Below are 19,319 nucleotides of genomic sequence, written 5' to 3'. Positions count from 1 at the left end.
TACCTTACACACACACACACTCTCAACTGTTGTGTTACCAAACAGCTGATTGGAGCACCAAGTTCCTCTCTCCACAACCCTTTCAACCTCTCCTGCATCCCTCAATTAAAGAAATACAGGTTCATGCCAGTGACTGTTTCGTGTGACAAAAGAAAACAGCTTTTGAATGAGGAAATGGGGTGTGGGCAAAAGTTACTGAATTTTTGAGCTCCAATTCCGGGACATTAACTGATAGATGTTGTAGGATTTGTCGGGTCCGTGAAAGTGATGTTTTCTTTGTTCCCTTCAATAATCCCGCAAGCTCCCCCTTCATAACTGTGAAGACTTCAGGCTACTGATGCGATAAAACAAGCCTCAGACAATGCTTCACCCCAACTGAAAACTGGGAGTCAACTGCTGAGGACAGATAAGAAGAAGAATAATTGTGGTATTTGTTAAACGCTTGCTATGTACTATGTATGAGAAGCAGCGTGGCTCAGTAGGAAAGAGCACGGGCTTTGGAGTCTGAGGTCATGGGTTCAAATCCCGGCTCTGCCAATTGTCAGCTGTGTGACCTTGGGCAAGTCACTTCACTTCTCTGTGCCTCAGTTCCCTCATCTGTAAAATGGGGATTAAGACTGTGAGCCCCACGAGGGACAACCTGATCACCTTGTAACCTCCCCAGCGCTTAGAACAGAGCTTTGTACGTAGCAAGCGCTTAATAAATGCCATTATTATTATTATTATTACCAGGTACTACACTAAGCACTAGGGTAGTTACAAGGTAATCAAGTTGGACACAATCCCTGTCCCACAAGGGGCTCGCTGTCTCAATCCCCATTTTACAGATGAGGTAACTGAGGCACAGAGAAGTGAAGTGCCTTGCCCACGGTCACACAGCAGGTAAGTGGCAGAGACAGGATTAGAACCCAGGTCCTGCGTGGCACACACTCCCTTCAAGAAGCAAGTGGCTCTCTGGGCAAAAGCTCCGCATGGAAAAAGAGAAACAAGGAAGCGAAAGAAAAACAGCACTAGTGCTGCAAACATTAAGCACAACATATCAAGGTGTGCCCACCCATCTTCCCTGCACTTGGATTTATTCACCCCTTCCCTCTGTCCCACATCACTTCACGTACCTATTCCTACTTTATTTTTTTTATTTAGAGGGCCTGTCTCGCCTTCTAGACTGTAAGCTCGTTGTGGGCAGGGAATGTGTCTAACCAACTCCTTTACAAGGTAGTTTCCCAAGCGCTTAGTACAGTGCTCTGCCCATAGTAAGCGCTCAATAAATACGATTGATTATGATGATGATGCTCTGCACACAGTAGGAACTCAATAAATACGATTGCGGATCCTGCAATGATTGCCCTTTTCAGCCATGTATACGTTCAAAAGGTGAACTTCACTGTCAGTGCCTTCTTCGAACGCAAAGGACATAAGTACTACTACTTCCAATAATGGTGGTATTTGTTCATTTGTTGGTCCGTCTCCCTCTCTAGATTGTAAGAATCCTGAGGGATCTTTGAGACTCCGCCATTTGTCTACTGGCCAGAGTCAGCAGGGCGCTGTGGCTAGAGGAGAATATGTATATATGTATATATGTTTGTACATATTTATTACTCTATTTATTTATTTATTTTACTTGTACATATCTATTCTATTTATTTTACTTTGTTAGTATGTTTGGTTTTGTTCTCTGTCTCCCCCTTCTAGACTGTGAGCCCACTGTTGGGTAGGGACTGTCTCTCTACATTGCCAGCTTGTACTTCCCAAGCGCTTAGTACAGTGCTCTGCACACAGTAAGCGCTCAATAAATACGATTGATTGATTACTGTGTGTCAAGCATGGTTCTAAGCACTGGTTGGGAGAGATCCAAGATAATCAGGACAGAGACAGTCTCTGTCCCACACAGTGCTCACAAGCTAAGTGGGAAGGGCACCGCTACATAAACAGGGTGAGCAAGGATGAAAAAAAAGTCTTCCTCCTTCCAAGTAATAATAACAGTAATAATAATAATAATGGCATTTGTTAAGGGCTTACTATGTGCCAAGCACTGTTCTAAGTACTGGGGTGGATACGAGGTGATCAGGTTGTCCCTCGTGGGGCTCACAGTCTTAATCCCCATTTTACAGATGAGGTAATTGAGGCACAGAGAAGTTGCCCAAAGCCATACGGCTGACAAGCGGCGGAGCCGGGATTAGAACCCATGACCACTGACTCCCAAGCCACCGCTCTTTCCACTGAGCCACGCTGCTTCTCTTAAGTAGAAAGCTAAGCGTTGCTTAGTGGAGAGAGCATATACTTGGGAGTCAGAAGGACCTGGGTTCTACTCTCAGTCCCGCCATGAGTCTGCTCTGTGACACTGGGCAAGTCACTTAATTTCTCTGGGCCTCAGTTACCTCATCTGTAAAATGGGGACTAAGTGTGAGCCCCATGGGGGACAAGGACTGTGTCCAACTAATTAATGTGTACCTACCCCGGCACTTATACCGGAGCTTGGCATATAGTAAGTGCTTAACAAGTACCATAATTACCACTATTATCATTATTATCAGAGAAGCAGCATGGCTCAGTGGGAAAGAGCCCGGCCTTTGGAGTCAGAGGTCATGGGTTCAAATCCCGGCTCCACCACTTGTCAGCTGTGTGACTTTGGGCAAGTCACTTAACTTCTCTGGGCCTCAGTTCCCTCATCTGTAAAACGGGGATGGAGACTGTGAGCCCCACGTGGGACAATCTGATCACCTTGTATCCCCACAGCGCTTAGAACAGTGCTTTGCACATAGTAAACGCTTAATAAATGCCATCATTATTATTATTATTATCATTGAACCAAGGTCAAGCAAAGTAGCATCAGTCCAATTCTTGTCACCCTCACGTACCCGAGTGTAGAACAACTTCAAGCTCCCATTAGATAATAGTAATTATGGTTAGATATCATTCCATGGCCGTGTCAGACTTCCAGTGAAAATGTCGCCAAACTATAACCAGCAATATTTTCTGCATTAAAGGCAACCCAAAATTGCAACAAATCCAAAAAAAAGTTTGACCTTCTGAATCCCAAATAAATCTTGAGCTAAAAATTCACAACACAAAAATTGCTTTTCCAATTATAAAAATAGTGACCATACAAAAATCAATAATAGAGCAATGCATTTATTTAAGATTTGAAACATCCAGGAAGTTATGTCCTGAATTTATTGTGAAGGGCAAGAGGTTTACACCATTTCTCATATTTAATATTAAAAGGAATAAACAAGACTTACAGGCAAAAATTAGTACTTATGAATTCCAACTCTATTCTTCTATAAACAGCATGTAATTGGTGGGAGGTTAACTTTAGGCAATAATACATTTGATAAAATACCTGGAAATTCTGCAAGTGACTAGTAAGGGACTGAAGTTCCTTGAAATGTAATGTATCTGTGGTTAGCGTCACAAATATTGCAGAATTTCTTATTTACATTAAACTTTGCAATATATAAAACAGTTATAAATGTCTTGCCAGTGAACACTGGAATCCAAGTCTCCATTTCTCTTCTTGGGGAAAAAAAAAACAACTTCTCATAAGTTACTTCAGGCCACTTAGATATCGCTGCAGGGGAAGAAAAAAAAATGAGCAGAATGTTAACTGTTCCTTGGTGCTTTTTCAAAAGACAACTTGCACAAACTAAAATAACTGAAGGAATTCCTAGCATCGGTACTATTGAAGTGCCCAAATAAAAAAAGAGCAGCACTACATTTTTATGCAAGTTGATAAAAATTTCTAGGTAAAACTTAAGCAATGAAATACCAATAAGTCATTTTGTTTTCCAGCACTGGCAAGTACTGGGGTCAAGTGTTAATTTTTACTGCACAAATCTTCCATTTCATTCGGTGACTTTCCATTGCTTAACCCTCATTTCCTTTGTTTTGCCTCTTCACTGACTATTCTCTGTTCAGTGAAATGAAACAATGGCTTTCACTGATAAAAGCAATCTTGTACCAGTGAGAACCACTAAGGCAGACAATGACACTAAAGATTACAATACTATCAGTCTATACTTCACGCTGCTGCCCGGATCATCTTTGTGCAGAAACGCTGTGGGCATGTTACTCCCCTCCTCAAAAATCTCCAGTGGCTACCAATCAATCTGCGCATCAGGCAGAAACTCCTCACCCTGGGCTTCAAGGCTGTCCATCCATCCCCTCGCCCCCTCCTACCTCACCTCCCTTCTCTCCTTCTCCAGCCCAGCCCGCACCCTCCGCTCCTCTGCCGCCGCTAACCTCCTCACCGTACCTCGTTCTCGCCTGTCCCGCCGTCGACCCCCGGCCCACGTCCTCCCCCTGGCCTGGAATGCCCTCCCTCCGCACACTCGCCAAGCTGGCTCTCTTCCTCCCTTCAAAGTCCTACTGAGAGCTCACCTCCTCCAGGAGGCCTTCCCAGACTGAGCCCCCCTTTTCCTCTCCTCCTCCCCATCCCCCCGCCCTACCTCCTTCCCTTCCCCACAGCACCTGTATATATGTTTGTACAGATTTATTACTCTATTTATTTTACTTGTATATATTTACTATTCTATTTATTTTGTTAATGATGTGCATCTAGCTTTATTTTTATTTATTCTGATGACCTGACACTTGTCCACATGTTTTGTTTTGTTGCCTGTCTCCCCCTTCTAGACTGTGAGCCCGTTGTTGGGTAGGGACCATCTCTATATGCTGCCAACTTGTACTTCCCAAGTGCTTAGTAATAATGGTAATGATAGCATTTATTAAGCGCTTGCTATGTGCAAAGCACTGTTCTGGTGATCAGGTTGTCCCACAGGGGGCTCACAGTCTTCATCCCCATTTTACAGATGAGGGAACTAGAGGCACAGAGAAATGAAGTGACTTGCCCAAAGTCACACAGCTGACAAGTGGTGGAGCTGGGATTTGAACCCATGACCTCTGACTCCAAAGCCCAGGCTCTTTCCATTGAGCCACACTGCTTCTCACAGTGCTCTGCACACAGTAAGTGCTCAATAAATACGATTGAATGAATGAATGAATGAATGAATACTGTTGGCCTTCTGGAAAATGAAAAATTAGAAGAAGGCAAAAAAGGATCCATCACAGAATCTTAATGTAAAAACGTGTAGAACAACTCATTTGTGGAAATAGAAACTTTCTTTTTAACTGTTTAGGTGTATGGCATGATTTAGTTGTTAGTGTAGAAATACGCTGATCTCACTGCTTATAACTGCCTGATTAACACACAGTATACTTGGCTCTCTTTTCATTGAAGATATCTTACCAAGTAATTTTTGATTTCTTCTGAAAGCAAAGCCTTGCTGCAAAATGTTACATTAAAAACTGAGTTATTTTATAATTTCTGCTCTGTCAAACGATAGGATAGGACAAATAATGGGCTAGTCCCAATTACCTTCACAATCTCAAATGCACTTGTATCAGCTGGAATTGGCTTGCCACTTTGCTTTAAATTTTCAATTACAGCGGTTGAGATGCCATCCAAACTAGAATAAAGGGGAAAAAAGGATTATTGGCAACTTAAATATGGTTGGAGCATGCACTAACACTTATTTCACTGTTGGAGCTCGGGGAATATAAAATAGCAACAGGCAAAACACCAAAGAAACAATTTGATGCCAATTATGGGGTAGTAGAATAGGAACGACAACTTAGATCACTTCATAGCTAAAAAAATTATTAAAATTTCCTGTGATTTTTTTCCTTTAGGCTATTTTTATTTCCTTATCCTCTATCCATGCATATCACCTTGATTATAGGAGAAGGAGAGACTACAGCAGAGAAAACTGTGCCAAAATGGTTCTGACTGTTTTCTATTAACTAATTGCTACATCTAAGCTATTGGATAGTTTCTTTGGCCATGTAAGACTTGGTCAACATAATTAACTTCAGGGAAAAAGAGATTAGGGAACATGACTTTCTGAATTTCTCAAACTCTATGCTTATTTCAACCATTAAACCCACCTTTCGGTTGCACAAATAACTCATTTGTTATTTATATTTTCAGATATTAGACTGTAAAATCCTGGAAAGCAGGGAACGTATGTTCTGCTTCTGTTGTACTTTCCTTAGAATTTGCTTAGTACAGTGCTTTATACTTAGTAGGTACTAAAAAAATACCACTGATTAAATCACTCATGTATCCTCTTTTTCCTGTTTATCTTAATAGAAGAACATTGATATTGATAACTAAGACAGACAACTACTGAGAATGACACAGGAATGGAAATGTGCTTCTCACCCAGAGCTCTTGATTTCCTATTCATTTGGCAGTGAATATAAATTGACTTTAACACATTTAAGATTGCAACCCCATATGCATAAAGCTCAGAAACAAAGGAAGAGTACTGAAGTTCCAGTAGAATAGTGTAGTTCTTCTGGATGATCAATCTTTATAGCTTTAATGCGCATAAAATGCTTTATCAAAAAGGTAAAAACTTTTTCCTGGAATGATAAAAGACAAGTTCCAAAGAAAGGCTTTAGCACTCTTGCTGTTTTGTTCTCCACATAAGACATTTTTGGTATCTTACCAATTCTCCTTTGCAAGGTAATCCACCACTTCCTTCACTTTATTGGTATTTGCCATGTGAAGCTTCAACAGGGGTAAATATTCAGTCTTTGTAAACACCCCAAACTGCTTCTTGTTTATGAGATCGGTCAAAATGAAACTCCTGATCTACAAAATGAAGACAGCTGCCCTTACATTTTGCATAATCTACTTATAACTACTTGCGACTATTTTAAACAAAGGAATCTTAACGCTAAACTAGATCTCTATTTTGCGATTAAATCTTCTGTAGCAAATGGTTGGATGGCACATCAGAGGACCTGGGTTCTAATCCCGGCTCCACCTGCTGGGTGCTGGGTGACCTTGGGCAGGTCGCTTAACTTCTCTGGGCCTCAGTTACCTCATCTGTAACATGGGGATTAAGACTGTGTACCCCATGGGGGACAGAGACTGTGTTCAACCCATCTTGTATCTACTGCAGCACTTAATAGAGTGCCTGGCACCTAGTAAGCACTTAAATGCCATATTAGAAAAAAGAAAAAAAGAGCAGCAGTAACTGCAGCGAGCCTTTTTCTTTCTTGTTATAGAAAAAGGAAGAAGATTATCTTTTCCCTACACACCTCCAATAGTTAGAGCTTTTAGAAATAGGACAATAAAATATTTCCAATTTTAATATGGGGCAAATTATACCTATCTAGATCAAACTGGCCAAGGGAAAGGATACTGAAGTTGTCACTTACTTGGGATGCAAACCCTGCTAGCTCCCCAGTTTTCATATGTTCATCCACTTGTCGTAAAATAGTCTCGGGATTGCACAAATCAAGGAAATTCTAGAGGAAGAGTACAACATAAAGTGTTTACAGATATAAAGAAAATGGAGAGAAAGCTTTGTAACTAATTCTGTCAATGTAACTGAAACTTAGCGTTTTCCATCTGGAAGTTTTAAAGCATAGACACTAAAAGAAGAAATGTTAGCTCCAACAGTGTTACCAAAGGGCAAAGACAAAAAAAGGCAGAAAAAAACCCAGCTTAATCAGGCATTTCCTAATTCTCAGTACCAACAGGGAGAATTTCATACCTAGAAATATATCGTTGAAACTAACTTTTGAAAAAAAAAATTCCCCTATGGACTTTATAAATTAAATTTGCAAAAAGTGGACAAAAATGAAACTAACCATCCATAATATCATAGATATTTTGTTTGTAATAATATCTTCTTATTAATAAGGTACAGGACATGATGTAGACTTTTAGACTGTGAGCCCACTGTTGGGTAGGGACTGTCTCTATATGTTGCCAAATTGTACTTCCCAAGCGCTTAGTACAGTGCTCTGTACACAGTAAGCGCTCAATAAACAAATAATTGATTGATTGATTGATGTGCTGTACTATACAAAAAAAAAAAAAAAGAGGGCCAGCCTTGTTCCTAATTACAGTGGAGGAAAATTCTGGTATACTCAGAGATAATGGAAGAGGAATGCCAAAAATAAGAGAATAATTAAAGTCAAAACCAGATGACAGGGTTTCTTAGAAGTTATACCAAAACGACTCTCCTTTTAGACTTATTCAGGCAGTTATTAATATCTGGCTCTATTGAAAAACTTCAGGAAAGGAGGAGTGATTTATCTTGGGGTCTTTATTCTATCCGAAAGACAACATGGGATTAACTACGTAAAAATGAATCCAGTCAAAGCAAAGCAATTATTTTGGTTCCTTATGGTCCATCCATTTTAGAATTTTGGTTAAGGAAATGAAATCAGCCAGCCTTGGGTTGGAGTGGCGTAAGGAAACATGCAGCATTCTACAGGGGACGGGCACCATGACGGCAAAATATGACACTTTACCGGCTCATCAGAAGGTCAATGAAATCTTCTGGTTACCTTAATTTGCTGCTCTTTCTTCTCGGACTGTGGCATCAGCAGCAGGCAGGCTAGAGCAAAAGCCGGCAAATCTAACTGGGCAAACTGCTTGGCAACTCCAGTCACATCAAAATCGGTTGAAACGGGACACCTTTGGAGAATGAGGCAAAAAGATATTGTAACTAAAAGTATAACACATCTATCAATCAACACTTCTTGAGGACTTTCTGAGAGATGAGAACGGTATTAAGCCCTAGGGAAAAGGCAAATGAAACAAGACACGGCATCAACGCTATGGGGGTAAGGGGGGCAATGGCTCCCAGAGCTGATCTTTGACATAACCTGAAAGCACCTAATCAGGGTTAGAAAGGCCCCAGATTTGAAACCTGTCCCCACCCCATTCCTATCCTCCCTAAAATCCCAGCCTCTTTCTGCCTCCACACGCAGAATTAAAAGTTTTCCTAATAAGGAGCTTGCAATCTAATGGGAGAAAGAAGGCAGATAAACCATTTACAACTAGTGGGAATAACAAGGATCTAACACGTAGCGGCAAGAATATATAAAGATGAAATTACATAATTGAGTGCCCACATAAAAGAAGTGCTGAGCACGGGTAAAACGATTAAGTGCTAAGGGAGGCTGCTGGTTTAATGTTCTTTAAAGTCTCACTGGTGAAGGTGGGAATTCAGGAGGACAATGAAGATGAGGAGAGTTGTAATCGGGAAGGTTTGAAGATGGAAACGGTGTGGGTTAAGTGTGAGATTCATTCATTCATTCATTCAATCGTATTTATTGAGCGCTTACTGTGTGCAGAGCACTGTACTAAGCGCTTGGGAGATACAGTTAGAAAGTGACCTCGGGAAGAGCAGTTTAAAAGGGCCCATGTAGAAGTTGAAGAAAAACTGGAGGAGAGCTTTAAAAGTCCACAGTCAGCTCATCTTGGGCAGGGAACATACCTACCAACTCTGTTGTGCTGTACTCTCCCAAGCATTTAGTACAGTGCACTGTACAAAGTAAATGCTCAATAAATACCGATGATGATGATCAGGAGTGTCTATTTGATGCCAAGATATTTTCCCCACAGTTGGGGCCTTTCCATTATCCCTGCAACCTTACTTTGGAAATTTACACTGGAAATAATTGTGATTAATAAAGTTTAACTAATTGGTTACTTTAGGCCTTGGCTTTCTTTTTAGATAGTGTGGACCGCCTAAAAATGAGATCATTGATTTTGATTATACATAATAATAATAATGCTGGTATTTGTTAAGCGCTTACAGTGCTTGGCACATAGTAAGCGCTTAACAAATACCAGCATTATTATTATTATTATTATTACTATGTGCCAAGCACTGTTCTTAGCGCTGGGTAGATACAAGGTAATCAGGTTGTCCCACGTGGGGCTCACCGTCTTCATCCCCATTTTACAGATGAGGGAACTGAGGCCCAGAGGAGCTAAGTGACTTGCCCAAAGTCACACAGCTGACAAGTGGCGGAGGCGGGATTAGAACCCATGACCTCTGGCTCCCAAGCCCATGCTCTTGCCACTGAGCCACGCTGCTTCTCTCTTTATTGATTGTTTCCTATGCGCAGAGCGCTTGGGAGAGTACAATGCAACCGAGTTAGCAGACATATTCCCTGCACACAATGAGCTTACAGTCCAGAGGGGAGACAGACATTGATATAAATAATTTACTATAGATTGTTTAAATCATTCAATCGTATTTATTGAGCGCTTACTGTGTGCAGAGCACTGTACTAAGCGCTTAGCACTGTACTAAGTGCTTAGCACTGTACTAAGCGCTTAAGTGCTGTGGGGTTGAGGGTGGGGCAAATAATATATCCCAGACCCACTCCTTTACATAATTGAGTACCCACATAAAAGAAGTGCTGAACATGGGTAAAACGATTAAGTGCTAAGGGAAGCTGCTGGTTTAATGTTTGCTCCTTTGCTCTACCCCCCTCCCTGCCCCACTTCACTTGTGTATATATTCATTCAATTCATTCAATCGTATTTATTGAGCGCTTACTGTGTGCAGGGCACTGTACTAAGCGCTTGGGAAGGACAAGTTGGCAACATCTAGAGACGGTCCCTACCCAACAGTAGGCTCACAGTCTAGAAGACTGTGTACATATTTATAACATATGTACATATTTATAATTATAATTCTATGTACTTTTATTAATGATGTGCATATATCTATAATTCTACTTATTTATAACGATGCTACTGATCCTTGTTTACTTGTTTTGACGTCGGTCTCCCCCCTTCTAGACTGTGAGCCTGTTGTGGGCAGGGACTGTCTCTGTTGCTGAACTGTACTTCCCAAGTGTTTAGTACAGTGCTCTGCACACAGTAAGCACTCAATAAATACGACTGACTGAATGAATGACAAGTGCCCAAAGGTTATAGATGCTTGTGCATAGACGATACAGAAGGGAGAGTGATCTGGGGAAAAGGGAGCTTAATTGGGGAAGACCACTTGGAGAAGTGACCTTAATAATGCTTTGAAGGTGGGGAGAGTGGTGATTTGGTATATAATTAATGACGGTATTTGTTAATCAATCAATCAATCAATCGTATTTATTGAGCGCTTACTATGTGCAGAGCACTGTACTAAGCGCTTGGGAAGTACAAATTGGCATCACATAGAGACAGTCCCTACCCAACAGTGGGCTCACAGTCTAAAAGGGGGAGACGGAGAACAGAACCAAACATACCAACAAAATAAAATAAGTAGGATAGAAATGTACAAGTAAAATAAATAAATAAATAAATAAATAAATAGAGTAATAAATATGTGCAACCGTATATACATATATACAGGTGCTGTGGGGAAGGGAAGGAGGTAAGATGGGGGGATGGAGAGGGGGACGAGGGGGAGAGGAAAGAAGGGGCTCAGTCTGGGAAGGCCTCCTGGAGGAGGTGAGCTCTCAGCAGGGCCTTGAAGGGAGGAAGAGAGCTAGCTTGGCGGATGGGCAGAGGGAGGCCATTCCAGGCCCGGGGGAGGACGTGGGCCGGGGGTCGATGGCGGAACAGGCGAGAACGAGGCCTAACGGTGAGGAGGTTAGCGGCGGAGGAGCGGAGGGTGCGGGCTGGGCTGGAGAAGGACAGAAGGGAGGTGAGGTAGGAGGGGGCGAGGTGATGGACAGCCTTGAAGCCCAGGGTGAGGAGTTTCTGCCTGATGCGCAGATTGATTGGCAGCCATTGGAGGTTTTTGAGGAGGGGAGTAATATGTCCAGAGCGTTTCTGGACAAAGATAATCCGGGCAGCAGCATGAAGTATGGATTGAAGTGGAGAGAGACACGAGGATGGGAGATCAGAGAGAAGGCTAGTGCAGTAGTCCAGACGGGATAGGATGAGAGCTTGAATGAGCAGGGTAGCGGTTTGGATGGAGAGGAAAGGGCGGATCTTGGCAATGTTGCGGAGCTGAGACCAGCAGGTTTTGGTGACGGCTTGGATGTGAGGGGTGAATGAGAGAGCGGAGTCGAGGATGACACCAAGGTTGCGGGCTTGTGAGACGAGAAGGATGGTAGTGCCGTCAACAGAGATGGGAAAGTCAGGGAGAGGACAAGGTTTGGGAGGGAAGACAAGGAGCTCAGTCTTTGACATGTTGAGCTTTAGGTGGCGGGCGGACATCCAGATGGAGATGTCCTGAAGGCAGGAGGAGATGCGAGCCTGGAGGGAGGGGGAGAGAGCAGGGGCAGAGATGTAGATCTGGGTGTCATCAGCGTAGAGATGATAGTTGAAGCCGTGGGAGCGAATGAGGTCACCAAGGGAGTGAGTGTAGATTGAGAGCAGAAGGGGACCAAGCACTGAGCCTTGAGGAACCCCCACAGTAAGGGGATGGGAGGGGGAGGAGGAGCCTGCAAAAGAGACTGAGAAAGAACGACCGGAGAGATAAGAGGAGAACCAGGAGAGGACGGAGTCTGTGAAGCCAAGGTCAGATAACGTGTTGAGGAGAAGGGGGTGGTCCACAGTGTCAAAGGCAGCTGAGAGGTCGAGGAGGATTAGGACAGAGTATGAGCCGTTGGATTTGGCAAGCAGGAGGTCATTGGTGACCTTTGAGAGCGCAGTTTCCGTGGAATGAAGGGGACGGAAGCCAGACTGGAGGGGGTCGAGGAGAGAGTTGTTGTTGAGGATAGCGTTTACTATGTGCAAAGCACTGTTCTAAGCGCTGGGGTCGATACAATCAATCAATCAATCGTATTTATTGAGCTTTTGTTGGCTTCACAGACTCCGTCCTCTCCTGGTTCTCCTCTTATCTCTCCGGTCGTTCTTTCTCAGTCTCTTTTGCAGGCTCCTCCTCCCCCTCCCATCCTCTTACGGTGGGGGTTCCCCAAGGTTCAGTGCTTGGTCCCCTTCTGTTCTCAATATACACTCACTCCCTTGGTGACCTCATTCGCTCCCACGGCTTCAACTATCATCTCTACGCTGATGACACCCAGATCTACATCTCTGCCCCCGCTCTCTCCCCCTCCCTCCAGGCTCGCATCTCCTCCTGCCTTCAGGACATCTCCATCTGGATGTCCGCCCGCCACCTAAAGCTCAACATGTCGAAGACTGAGCTCCTTGTCTTCCCTCCCAAACCTTGTCCTCTCCCTGACTTTCCCATCTCTGTTGACGGCACTACCATCCTTCTCGTCTCTCAAGCCCGCAACCTTGGTGTCATCCTCGACTCTGCCCTCTCATTCACCCCTCACATCCAAGCCGTCACCAAAACCTGCCGGTCTCAGCTCCGCAACATTGCCAAGATCCGCCCTTTCCTCTCCATCCAAACTGCTACCCTGCTCATTCAAGCTCTCATCCTATCCCGTCTGGACTACTGCACTAGCCTTCTCTCTGATCTCCCATCCTCGTGTCTCTCTCCACTTCAATCCATACTTCATGCTGCTGCCCGGATTATCTTTGTCCAGAAACGCTCTGGACATATCACTCCCCTCCTCAAAAACCTCCAATGGCTACCGATCAATCTGCGCATCAGGCAGAAACTCCTCACCCTGGGCTTCAAGGCTGTCCATCACCTCGCCCCCTCCTACCTCACCTCCCTTCTCTCCTTCTACTGCCCAGCCCGCACCCTCCGCTCCTCCACCACTAATCTCCTCACTGTACCTCGCTCTCGCCTGTCCCGCCATCGACCCCCGGCCCACGTCATCCCCCGGGCCTGGAATGCCCTCCCTCTGCCCATCTGCCAAGCTAGCTCTCTTCCTCCCTTCAAGGCTCTGCTGAGAGCTCACCTCCTCCAGGAGGCCTTCCCAGACTGAGCCCCTTCTTTCCTCTCCCCCTCGTCCCCCTCTCCATCCCCCCGTCTTACCTCCTTCCCTTCCCCACAGCACCTGTATATATGTATATATGGTTGTACATATTTATTACTCTATTTATTTATTTATTTATTTATTTTACTTGTACATTTCTATCCTACTTATTTTATTTTGTTGGTATGTTTGGTTCTGTTCTCTGTCTCCCCCTTTTAGACTGTGAGCCCACTGTTGGGTAGGGACTGTCTCTATGTGATGCCAATTTGTACTTCCCAAGCGCTTAGTACAGTGCTATGCACATAGTAAGCGCTCAATAAATACGATTGATTGATTGATTGATTGATTGAGCGCTAACTGTGTGCAGAGCACTGTATTAAGCTCTTGGGAAGTACAAGTTGGCAACATATATATATGGAGTGGAAGGGAGTTCCAGGCTAGGAGAAGGACTTGGGACAGGGGGCGGTTGCCAATTTGTACTTCCCAAGCGCTTAGTACAGTGCTCTGCACATAGTAAGCGCTCAATAAATACGATTGATGATGATGAAGATAGACAAGATTGGGGCACAGCGAGTAAACTGGCCTGGGCTGTAGTACGAAGTGTGTGGGTTGGGCAATAGTAGAAGTAAAAAGGTTGGCATTTTTTTTTTCAATTAGGCAGAAAGTTTCAAAATGGGTGTGCATCTATTTTAAAACTTCTTTCGGTATTTAGAAAACATTAAATCAAGCTGTACTGCTTCTTAATAAAATTACAGTCTTTATCCACATATGTATTTACAGAATATCAAATGAATGACACCTCCACAAATGAGTGTTTCAAAACAGAAAGTTCCTAAGTGGTACGCTTAGCCTCGAAAAATCGAATTCAGAGATTTTTTTTTTCCCTTTCATTCAAGACAAACTAAAAAGGAGTGTCCCAAGTAGTACTTGGAGCCATTCCTCACCCCCTAAATGTAAGTTAATATTTCACTTACTCAAGAAGGGACACCAGACTCTCACAGCAATCCTGAAGCTGCGTGGGGCTCGGTGGACAAGAAGCTAAGTATAAAACACAAAAACGCAAATTGATAACGCTGCTAAAAAATCACTGCTTCGGGCAGTCCTTGACGCACAACAGTGTTCCAAAGAACAAAACTTTGCATGTTTTCACATTAACGTCCTATTTCACCTTTATGACATTGGGTTTGGCTTTAAACCCTGAGATAGAAGATAATCAGGTCACAGTCCCTGTCTCACATAATAACAATAATAATAATGGCATTTGTTAAGTGCTTATTATGGGCCAAGCACTGTTCTAAGCGCTGGGGTCGATACAAGGTAATCAGGTTGTCCCATGTGGGGCTCACAGTCTTAATCCCCATTTTACAGATGAGGGAACTGAAGCACAGAGGAGTGAAGTGACTTGCCCAAAGCCACACAGCTGACAAGTGGCGGAGCCACGATTAGAACCCATGACCTCTGACTCCCAAGCCCAGACTCTTTCCTCTGAGCCACGCTGCTTCTCACATGGAATTTATTTATTTATTTATTTTATTTGTGCGTATTTATTCCATTTCTTTTATTTTGTTAATGTTTTGTTGTCTGTCTCCCCCTTCTAGACTGTGAGCCCACTGTTGGGTAGGGACCGTCTCTACATGTTGCCAACTTGTACTTTCCAGAGCTTAGGACAGTGCTCTGCACACAGTAAGCGCTCAATAAATACGATTGAATGAATGAATGAATGAATTCACAGTCTAAATGGGAGCTTCCTTGAAGGCACTGGCTTCTTTTTATCACCTCCGGCAGGACAAGGCTTCGGTGGAGAAACGACACATCGATTCTCCTTGGTTACTTTTCCTGGAAATCAGGGATGGAACCCTGCCTCCTTGCCACTTTACCTGCTCTCCTCTTTATGAAACTTTCTCTTCCTTCCCCCATCCCCCTTTTAGACTGTGAGCCCACTGTTGGGTAGGGACTGTCTCTATATGTTGCCAACTTGGACTTCCCAAGTGCTTAGTCCAGTGCTCTGCACACAGTAAGCGCTCAATAAATACAATTGATTGATTGATTGATCCCCCAGCTGATTCCTTGCTTCCCAGCGCCTGTGTGCCCCTCCCCTGCGCTCCTCAGGAACCCCCACAGCTGCGGGATCAAGGGAAGCGGCCACTGCCACCTTCTCCCACGGCACCCTGGGCCCTGCAGCACTGACGACTCCGGCAGAAGAGTGGGAGACAGAAGGCTTCGCTAGTGATCGGTCCAGACATGTACAACTGCGTTAAGAAAATTAAATAAAGTGGAAGGGGGCAAAATTGGTCTAGGATTCTTAGATCATCTATAGGTGGGGTAATGCGGTAGTATTAGAGTATACAGTCGTATATTTATGTACTGTATTTTTTTTATTTTGAGGAGCAGGGTGACCTAGTGGGAAAAGCATGGGCCTGGGAGATAGAGAACACGGGTTCTAATCCCGGCTTCACCATGATACCTGCTGTGTGACCTTGGGCAAGTCACACTCCGCTCCTCCGGTACTATCAATCAATCAATCAATCAATCGTATTTATTGAGCGCTTACTATGTGCAGAGCACTGTACTAAGCGCTTGGGAAGTACAAATTGGCATCACATAGAGACAGTCCCTACCCAACAGTGGGCTCACAGTCTAAAAGGGGGAGACAGAGAACAGAACCAAACATACCAACAAAATAAAATAAGTAGGATAGAAATGTACAAGTAAAATAAATAGAGTAATAAATATGTACAACCATATATACATATATACAGGTGCTGTGGGGAAGGGAAGGAGGTAAGACGGGGGGATGGAGAGGGGGACGAGGGGGAGAGGAAAGAAGGGGCTCAGTCTGGGAAGGCCTCCTGGAGGAGGTGAGCTCTCAGCAGGGCCTTGAAGGGAGGAAGAGAGCTAGCTTGGCAGATGGGCAGAGGGATTGGGGGCATTCCGGGCCCGGGGGAGGACGTGGGCCGGGGGTCGATGGCGGGACAGGCGAGAGCGAGGTACAGTGAGGAGATTAGTGGTGGAGGAGCGGAGGGTGCGGGCTGGGCTGGAGAAGGAGAGAAGGGAGGTGAGGTAGGAGGGGGCGAGGGGATGGACAGCCTTGAAGCCCAGGGTGAGGAGTTTCTGCCTGATGCGCAGATTGATTGGTAGCCATTGGAGGTTTTTGAGGAGGGGAGTAATATGTCCAGAGCGTTTCTGGACAAAGATAATCCGGGCAGCAGCATGAAGTATGGATTGAAGTGGAGAGAGACACGAGGATGGGAGATCAGAGAGAAGGCTAGTGCAGTAGTCCAGACGGGATAGGATGAGAGCTTGAATTAGCAGGGTAGCGGTTTGGATGGAGAGGAAAGGGCGGATCTTGGCAATGTTGCGGAGCTGAGACCGGCAGGTTTTGGTTACGGCTTGGATGTGAGGGGTGAATGAGAGAGCGGAGTCGAGGATGACACCAAGGTTGCGGGCTTGTGAGACGGGAAGGATGGTAGTGCCGTCAACAGAGATGGGAAAGTCAGGGAGAGGACAAGGTTTGGGAGGGAAGACAAGGAGCTCAGTCTTCGACATGTTGAGCTTTAGGTGGCGGGCGGACATCCAGATGGAGATGTCCTGAAGGCAGGAGGAGATGCGAGCCTGGAGGGAGGGGGAGAGAGCAGGGGCAGAGATGGAGATCTGGGTGTCATCAGCGTAGAGATGATAGTTGAAGCCGTACTAACCTTCTCATCGGGCCTTGTTCTCGCCTGACCCGCCGTCTACCCCGGCCCACGTCCTACCTCTGGCCTGGAATGCCCTCCCTCCTCACATCCGCCAAACTAGCACACTTCGCCCCTTCTAAGCCCTACTGAGAGCTCACCTTCTCCAGGAGGCCTTCCCAGACTAAGCCCCCCTTTTTCTCTGCTCCTCCTCCCCTCCCCATCACCCCGACTTCCTCCCTCTGCTTCACCCCCCTCCCTGCCCCACAGCACTTGTGCACATATGTCCATATTTATTATTCTATTTTATTCATGATGAGTATCTATAATTCTATTCATTTATATTGATGCTATTGATGCCTGTCTACTTGTTTTGTTTTGTTGTCTGTCTCCCCTTTCTAGACTGTGAGCCAGTTGTTGGGTAGGGATTGCCTCTATTTGTTGCCGAATTGTACTTCCCAAGCACTAAGTTCAGTGCTCTGCACACAGTAAGCACTCAATAAATGTGATTGAATGAATGAATGAACTTCTCTGCAATTCTGCTTTCCCTTCTGTAAAAGGGGGAATCAATACCTATTCTCCTTCCTACTGTGAGCCCCATGTGGGACCTGATTTTCTTGCATCTACCCCAACACTTAGTATACTGCTTGGTACATAGTAAGTGCTTAACAAAAACCACAATTATTCATTCATTAATTTGAGCGCTTAATGTGTGAACAGCACTGTACTAAGCACTGAGGAGAGTACAATACAATGAACAGGCACGTTCACTGCCCATGACAAGCTCACAGCCTAGAAATTTTTATAACTTTAATGTCAATAAGATTGCTATTTGCCATGTAAATGCACAAATACAGCTAAATTAATCAATCAATTGTATTTACTGAGCACTTACTGTGTGCAGAGCACTGTACTAAGCGCTTGGGAAGTACAAGTTGGCAACATATAGAGACAGCCCCAACCCATTTGTACTTCCCAAGCGCTTAGTACAGTGCTCTGCACATAGTAAGCGCTCAATAAGTACGATTGATGATGATGATGATGATGATTACTCATTAAATTACTCATCTACACTTAATTTAGGACACAATTCTGGATACTGTTGGCAAAAATAGGGCAACCAGTCTAAATTTAGGAACCAACCTCCTTTTATCACATTATTCTTTTGCGAAAACTGGCTGTGACTTACAACATTTCAACTTAACAAGCTGTTTTCAGGAACCAATGGTGTCAAACATCTGAGGTCTGCCTGAATGGCGAGAGGAAAACGTACAAAGCCAAACCACACACATACCTGAAAGGAGTGGGATCAGTATAACACGTTGCCAAGATTTGCTGAAGTAAGGAATCTGTTGGTATCAAATGGGAATAGTTAGAGCATATGGGATTCCTCTTCTCCCCAGTGCCTCTAAATTACTCTCTAGAATGGAGTGGATGGACTGTAGAAGGGAGTCTGTATAGACCGATTTAAATAGCTCTGGATTTTATACTCTAGGAGGACCTGCCCTCCCAGCTCATGGAATAGAGCTATTCAGTTGGTGCGGGAACCTAAAACCAATATACCTCATAGGTTCAGACCCATTTCCCCAGTGGGAAAACTGCCCCATCTCCCTAGCCCATACTAGCCCCACAAATAAAGGCTCTTCTACCTGGAAGTAAATTAAGTGCTTATGGGACAAACTTCAGGCCACTAAAGGGATTCTTCACATTCAACACTCCTCCCACCCTGATTCCAATTATCCCTAATTTCCAAATTGTTTATCTAGTGATATGTGCAACTGATGTGTAAACATGAACATTAAACAGGGTGGAGTTTTTTTTTTTTTTACTGCCGATCCCAGGAATGATATAAAAAATGACCTCTAATTAATGATGGTATTTGTTAAGCACTTACTATGTGCGAAGCGCTGGGGTCGATACAAGGTTATCAGGTTGTCCCACGTGGGGCTCACACTCTAAATCCCCATTTTACAGATGAGGTAACTGAGGCACAGACAAGTGACTTGCCCAAAGTCACGCAGCTGATAGGTGGCAGAGCTGGGA

At 44.3% G+C, this 19,319-nt stretch overlaps 1 protein-coding gene across 1 annotated transcript in view; it reads right to left on the bottom strand.

The window, feature by feature from the left end:
• Window positions 1-3,136: 3,136 nt before the first annotated feature.
• Window positions 3,137-19,319, bottom strand: part of KNTC1 (kinetochore associated 1) — a 113,116-nt gene continuing 96,933 nt past the window's right edge. Inside the window, exons 58-64 of the mRNA XM_038762895.1 lie at window positions 18,571-18,625; window positions 14,580-14,643; window positions 8,371-8,500; window positions 7,231-7,320; window positions 6,513-6,658; window positions 5,378-5,468; window positions 3,137-3,571 (exon numbers count right to left, since the gene is read on the bottom strand). Coding sequence (XP_038618823.1) covers window positions 3,548-3,571; window positions 5,378-5,468; window positions 6,513-6,658; window positions 7,231-7,320; window positions 8,371-8,500; window positions 14,580-14,643; window positions 18,571-18,625 — 600 coding nt within the window. The 3' untranslated portion in view covers window positions 3,137-3,547. The remainder of the gene's footprint in view (window positions 3,572-5,377; window positions 5,469-6,512; window positions 6,659-7,230; window positions 7,321-8,370; window positions 8,501-14,579; window positions 14,644-18,570; window positions 18,626-19,319) is intronic.

This window comes from Tachyglossus aculeatus, chromosome 21 (genome assembly GCF_015852505.1).
Source record: "Tachyglossus aculeatus isolate mTacAcu1 chromosome 21, mTacAcu1.pri, whole genome shotgun sequence".
Lineage (NCBI taxonomy): Eukaryota > Metazoa > Chordata > Mammalia > Monotremata > Tachyglossidae > Tachyglossus > Tachyglossus aculeatus.
This window is presented reverse-complemented; position numbering and strand designations above follow the sequence as displayed.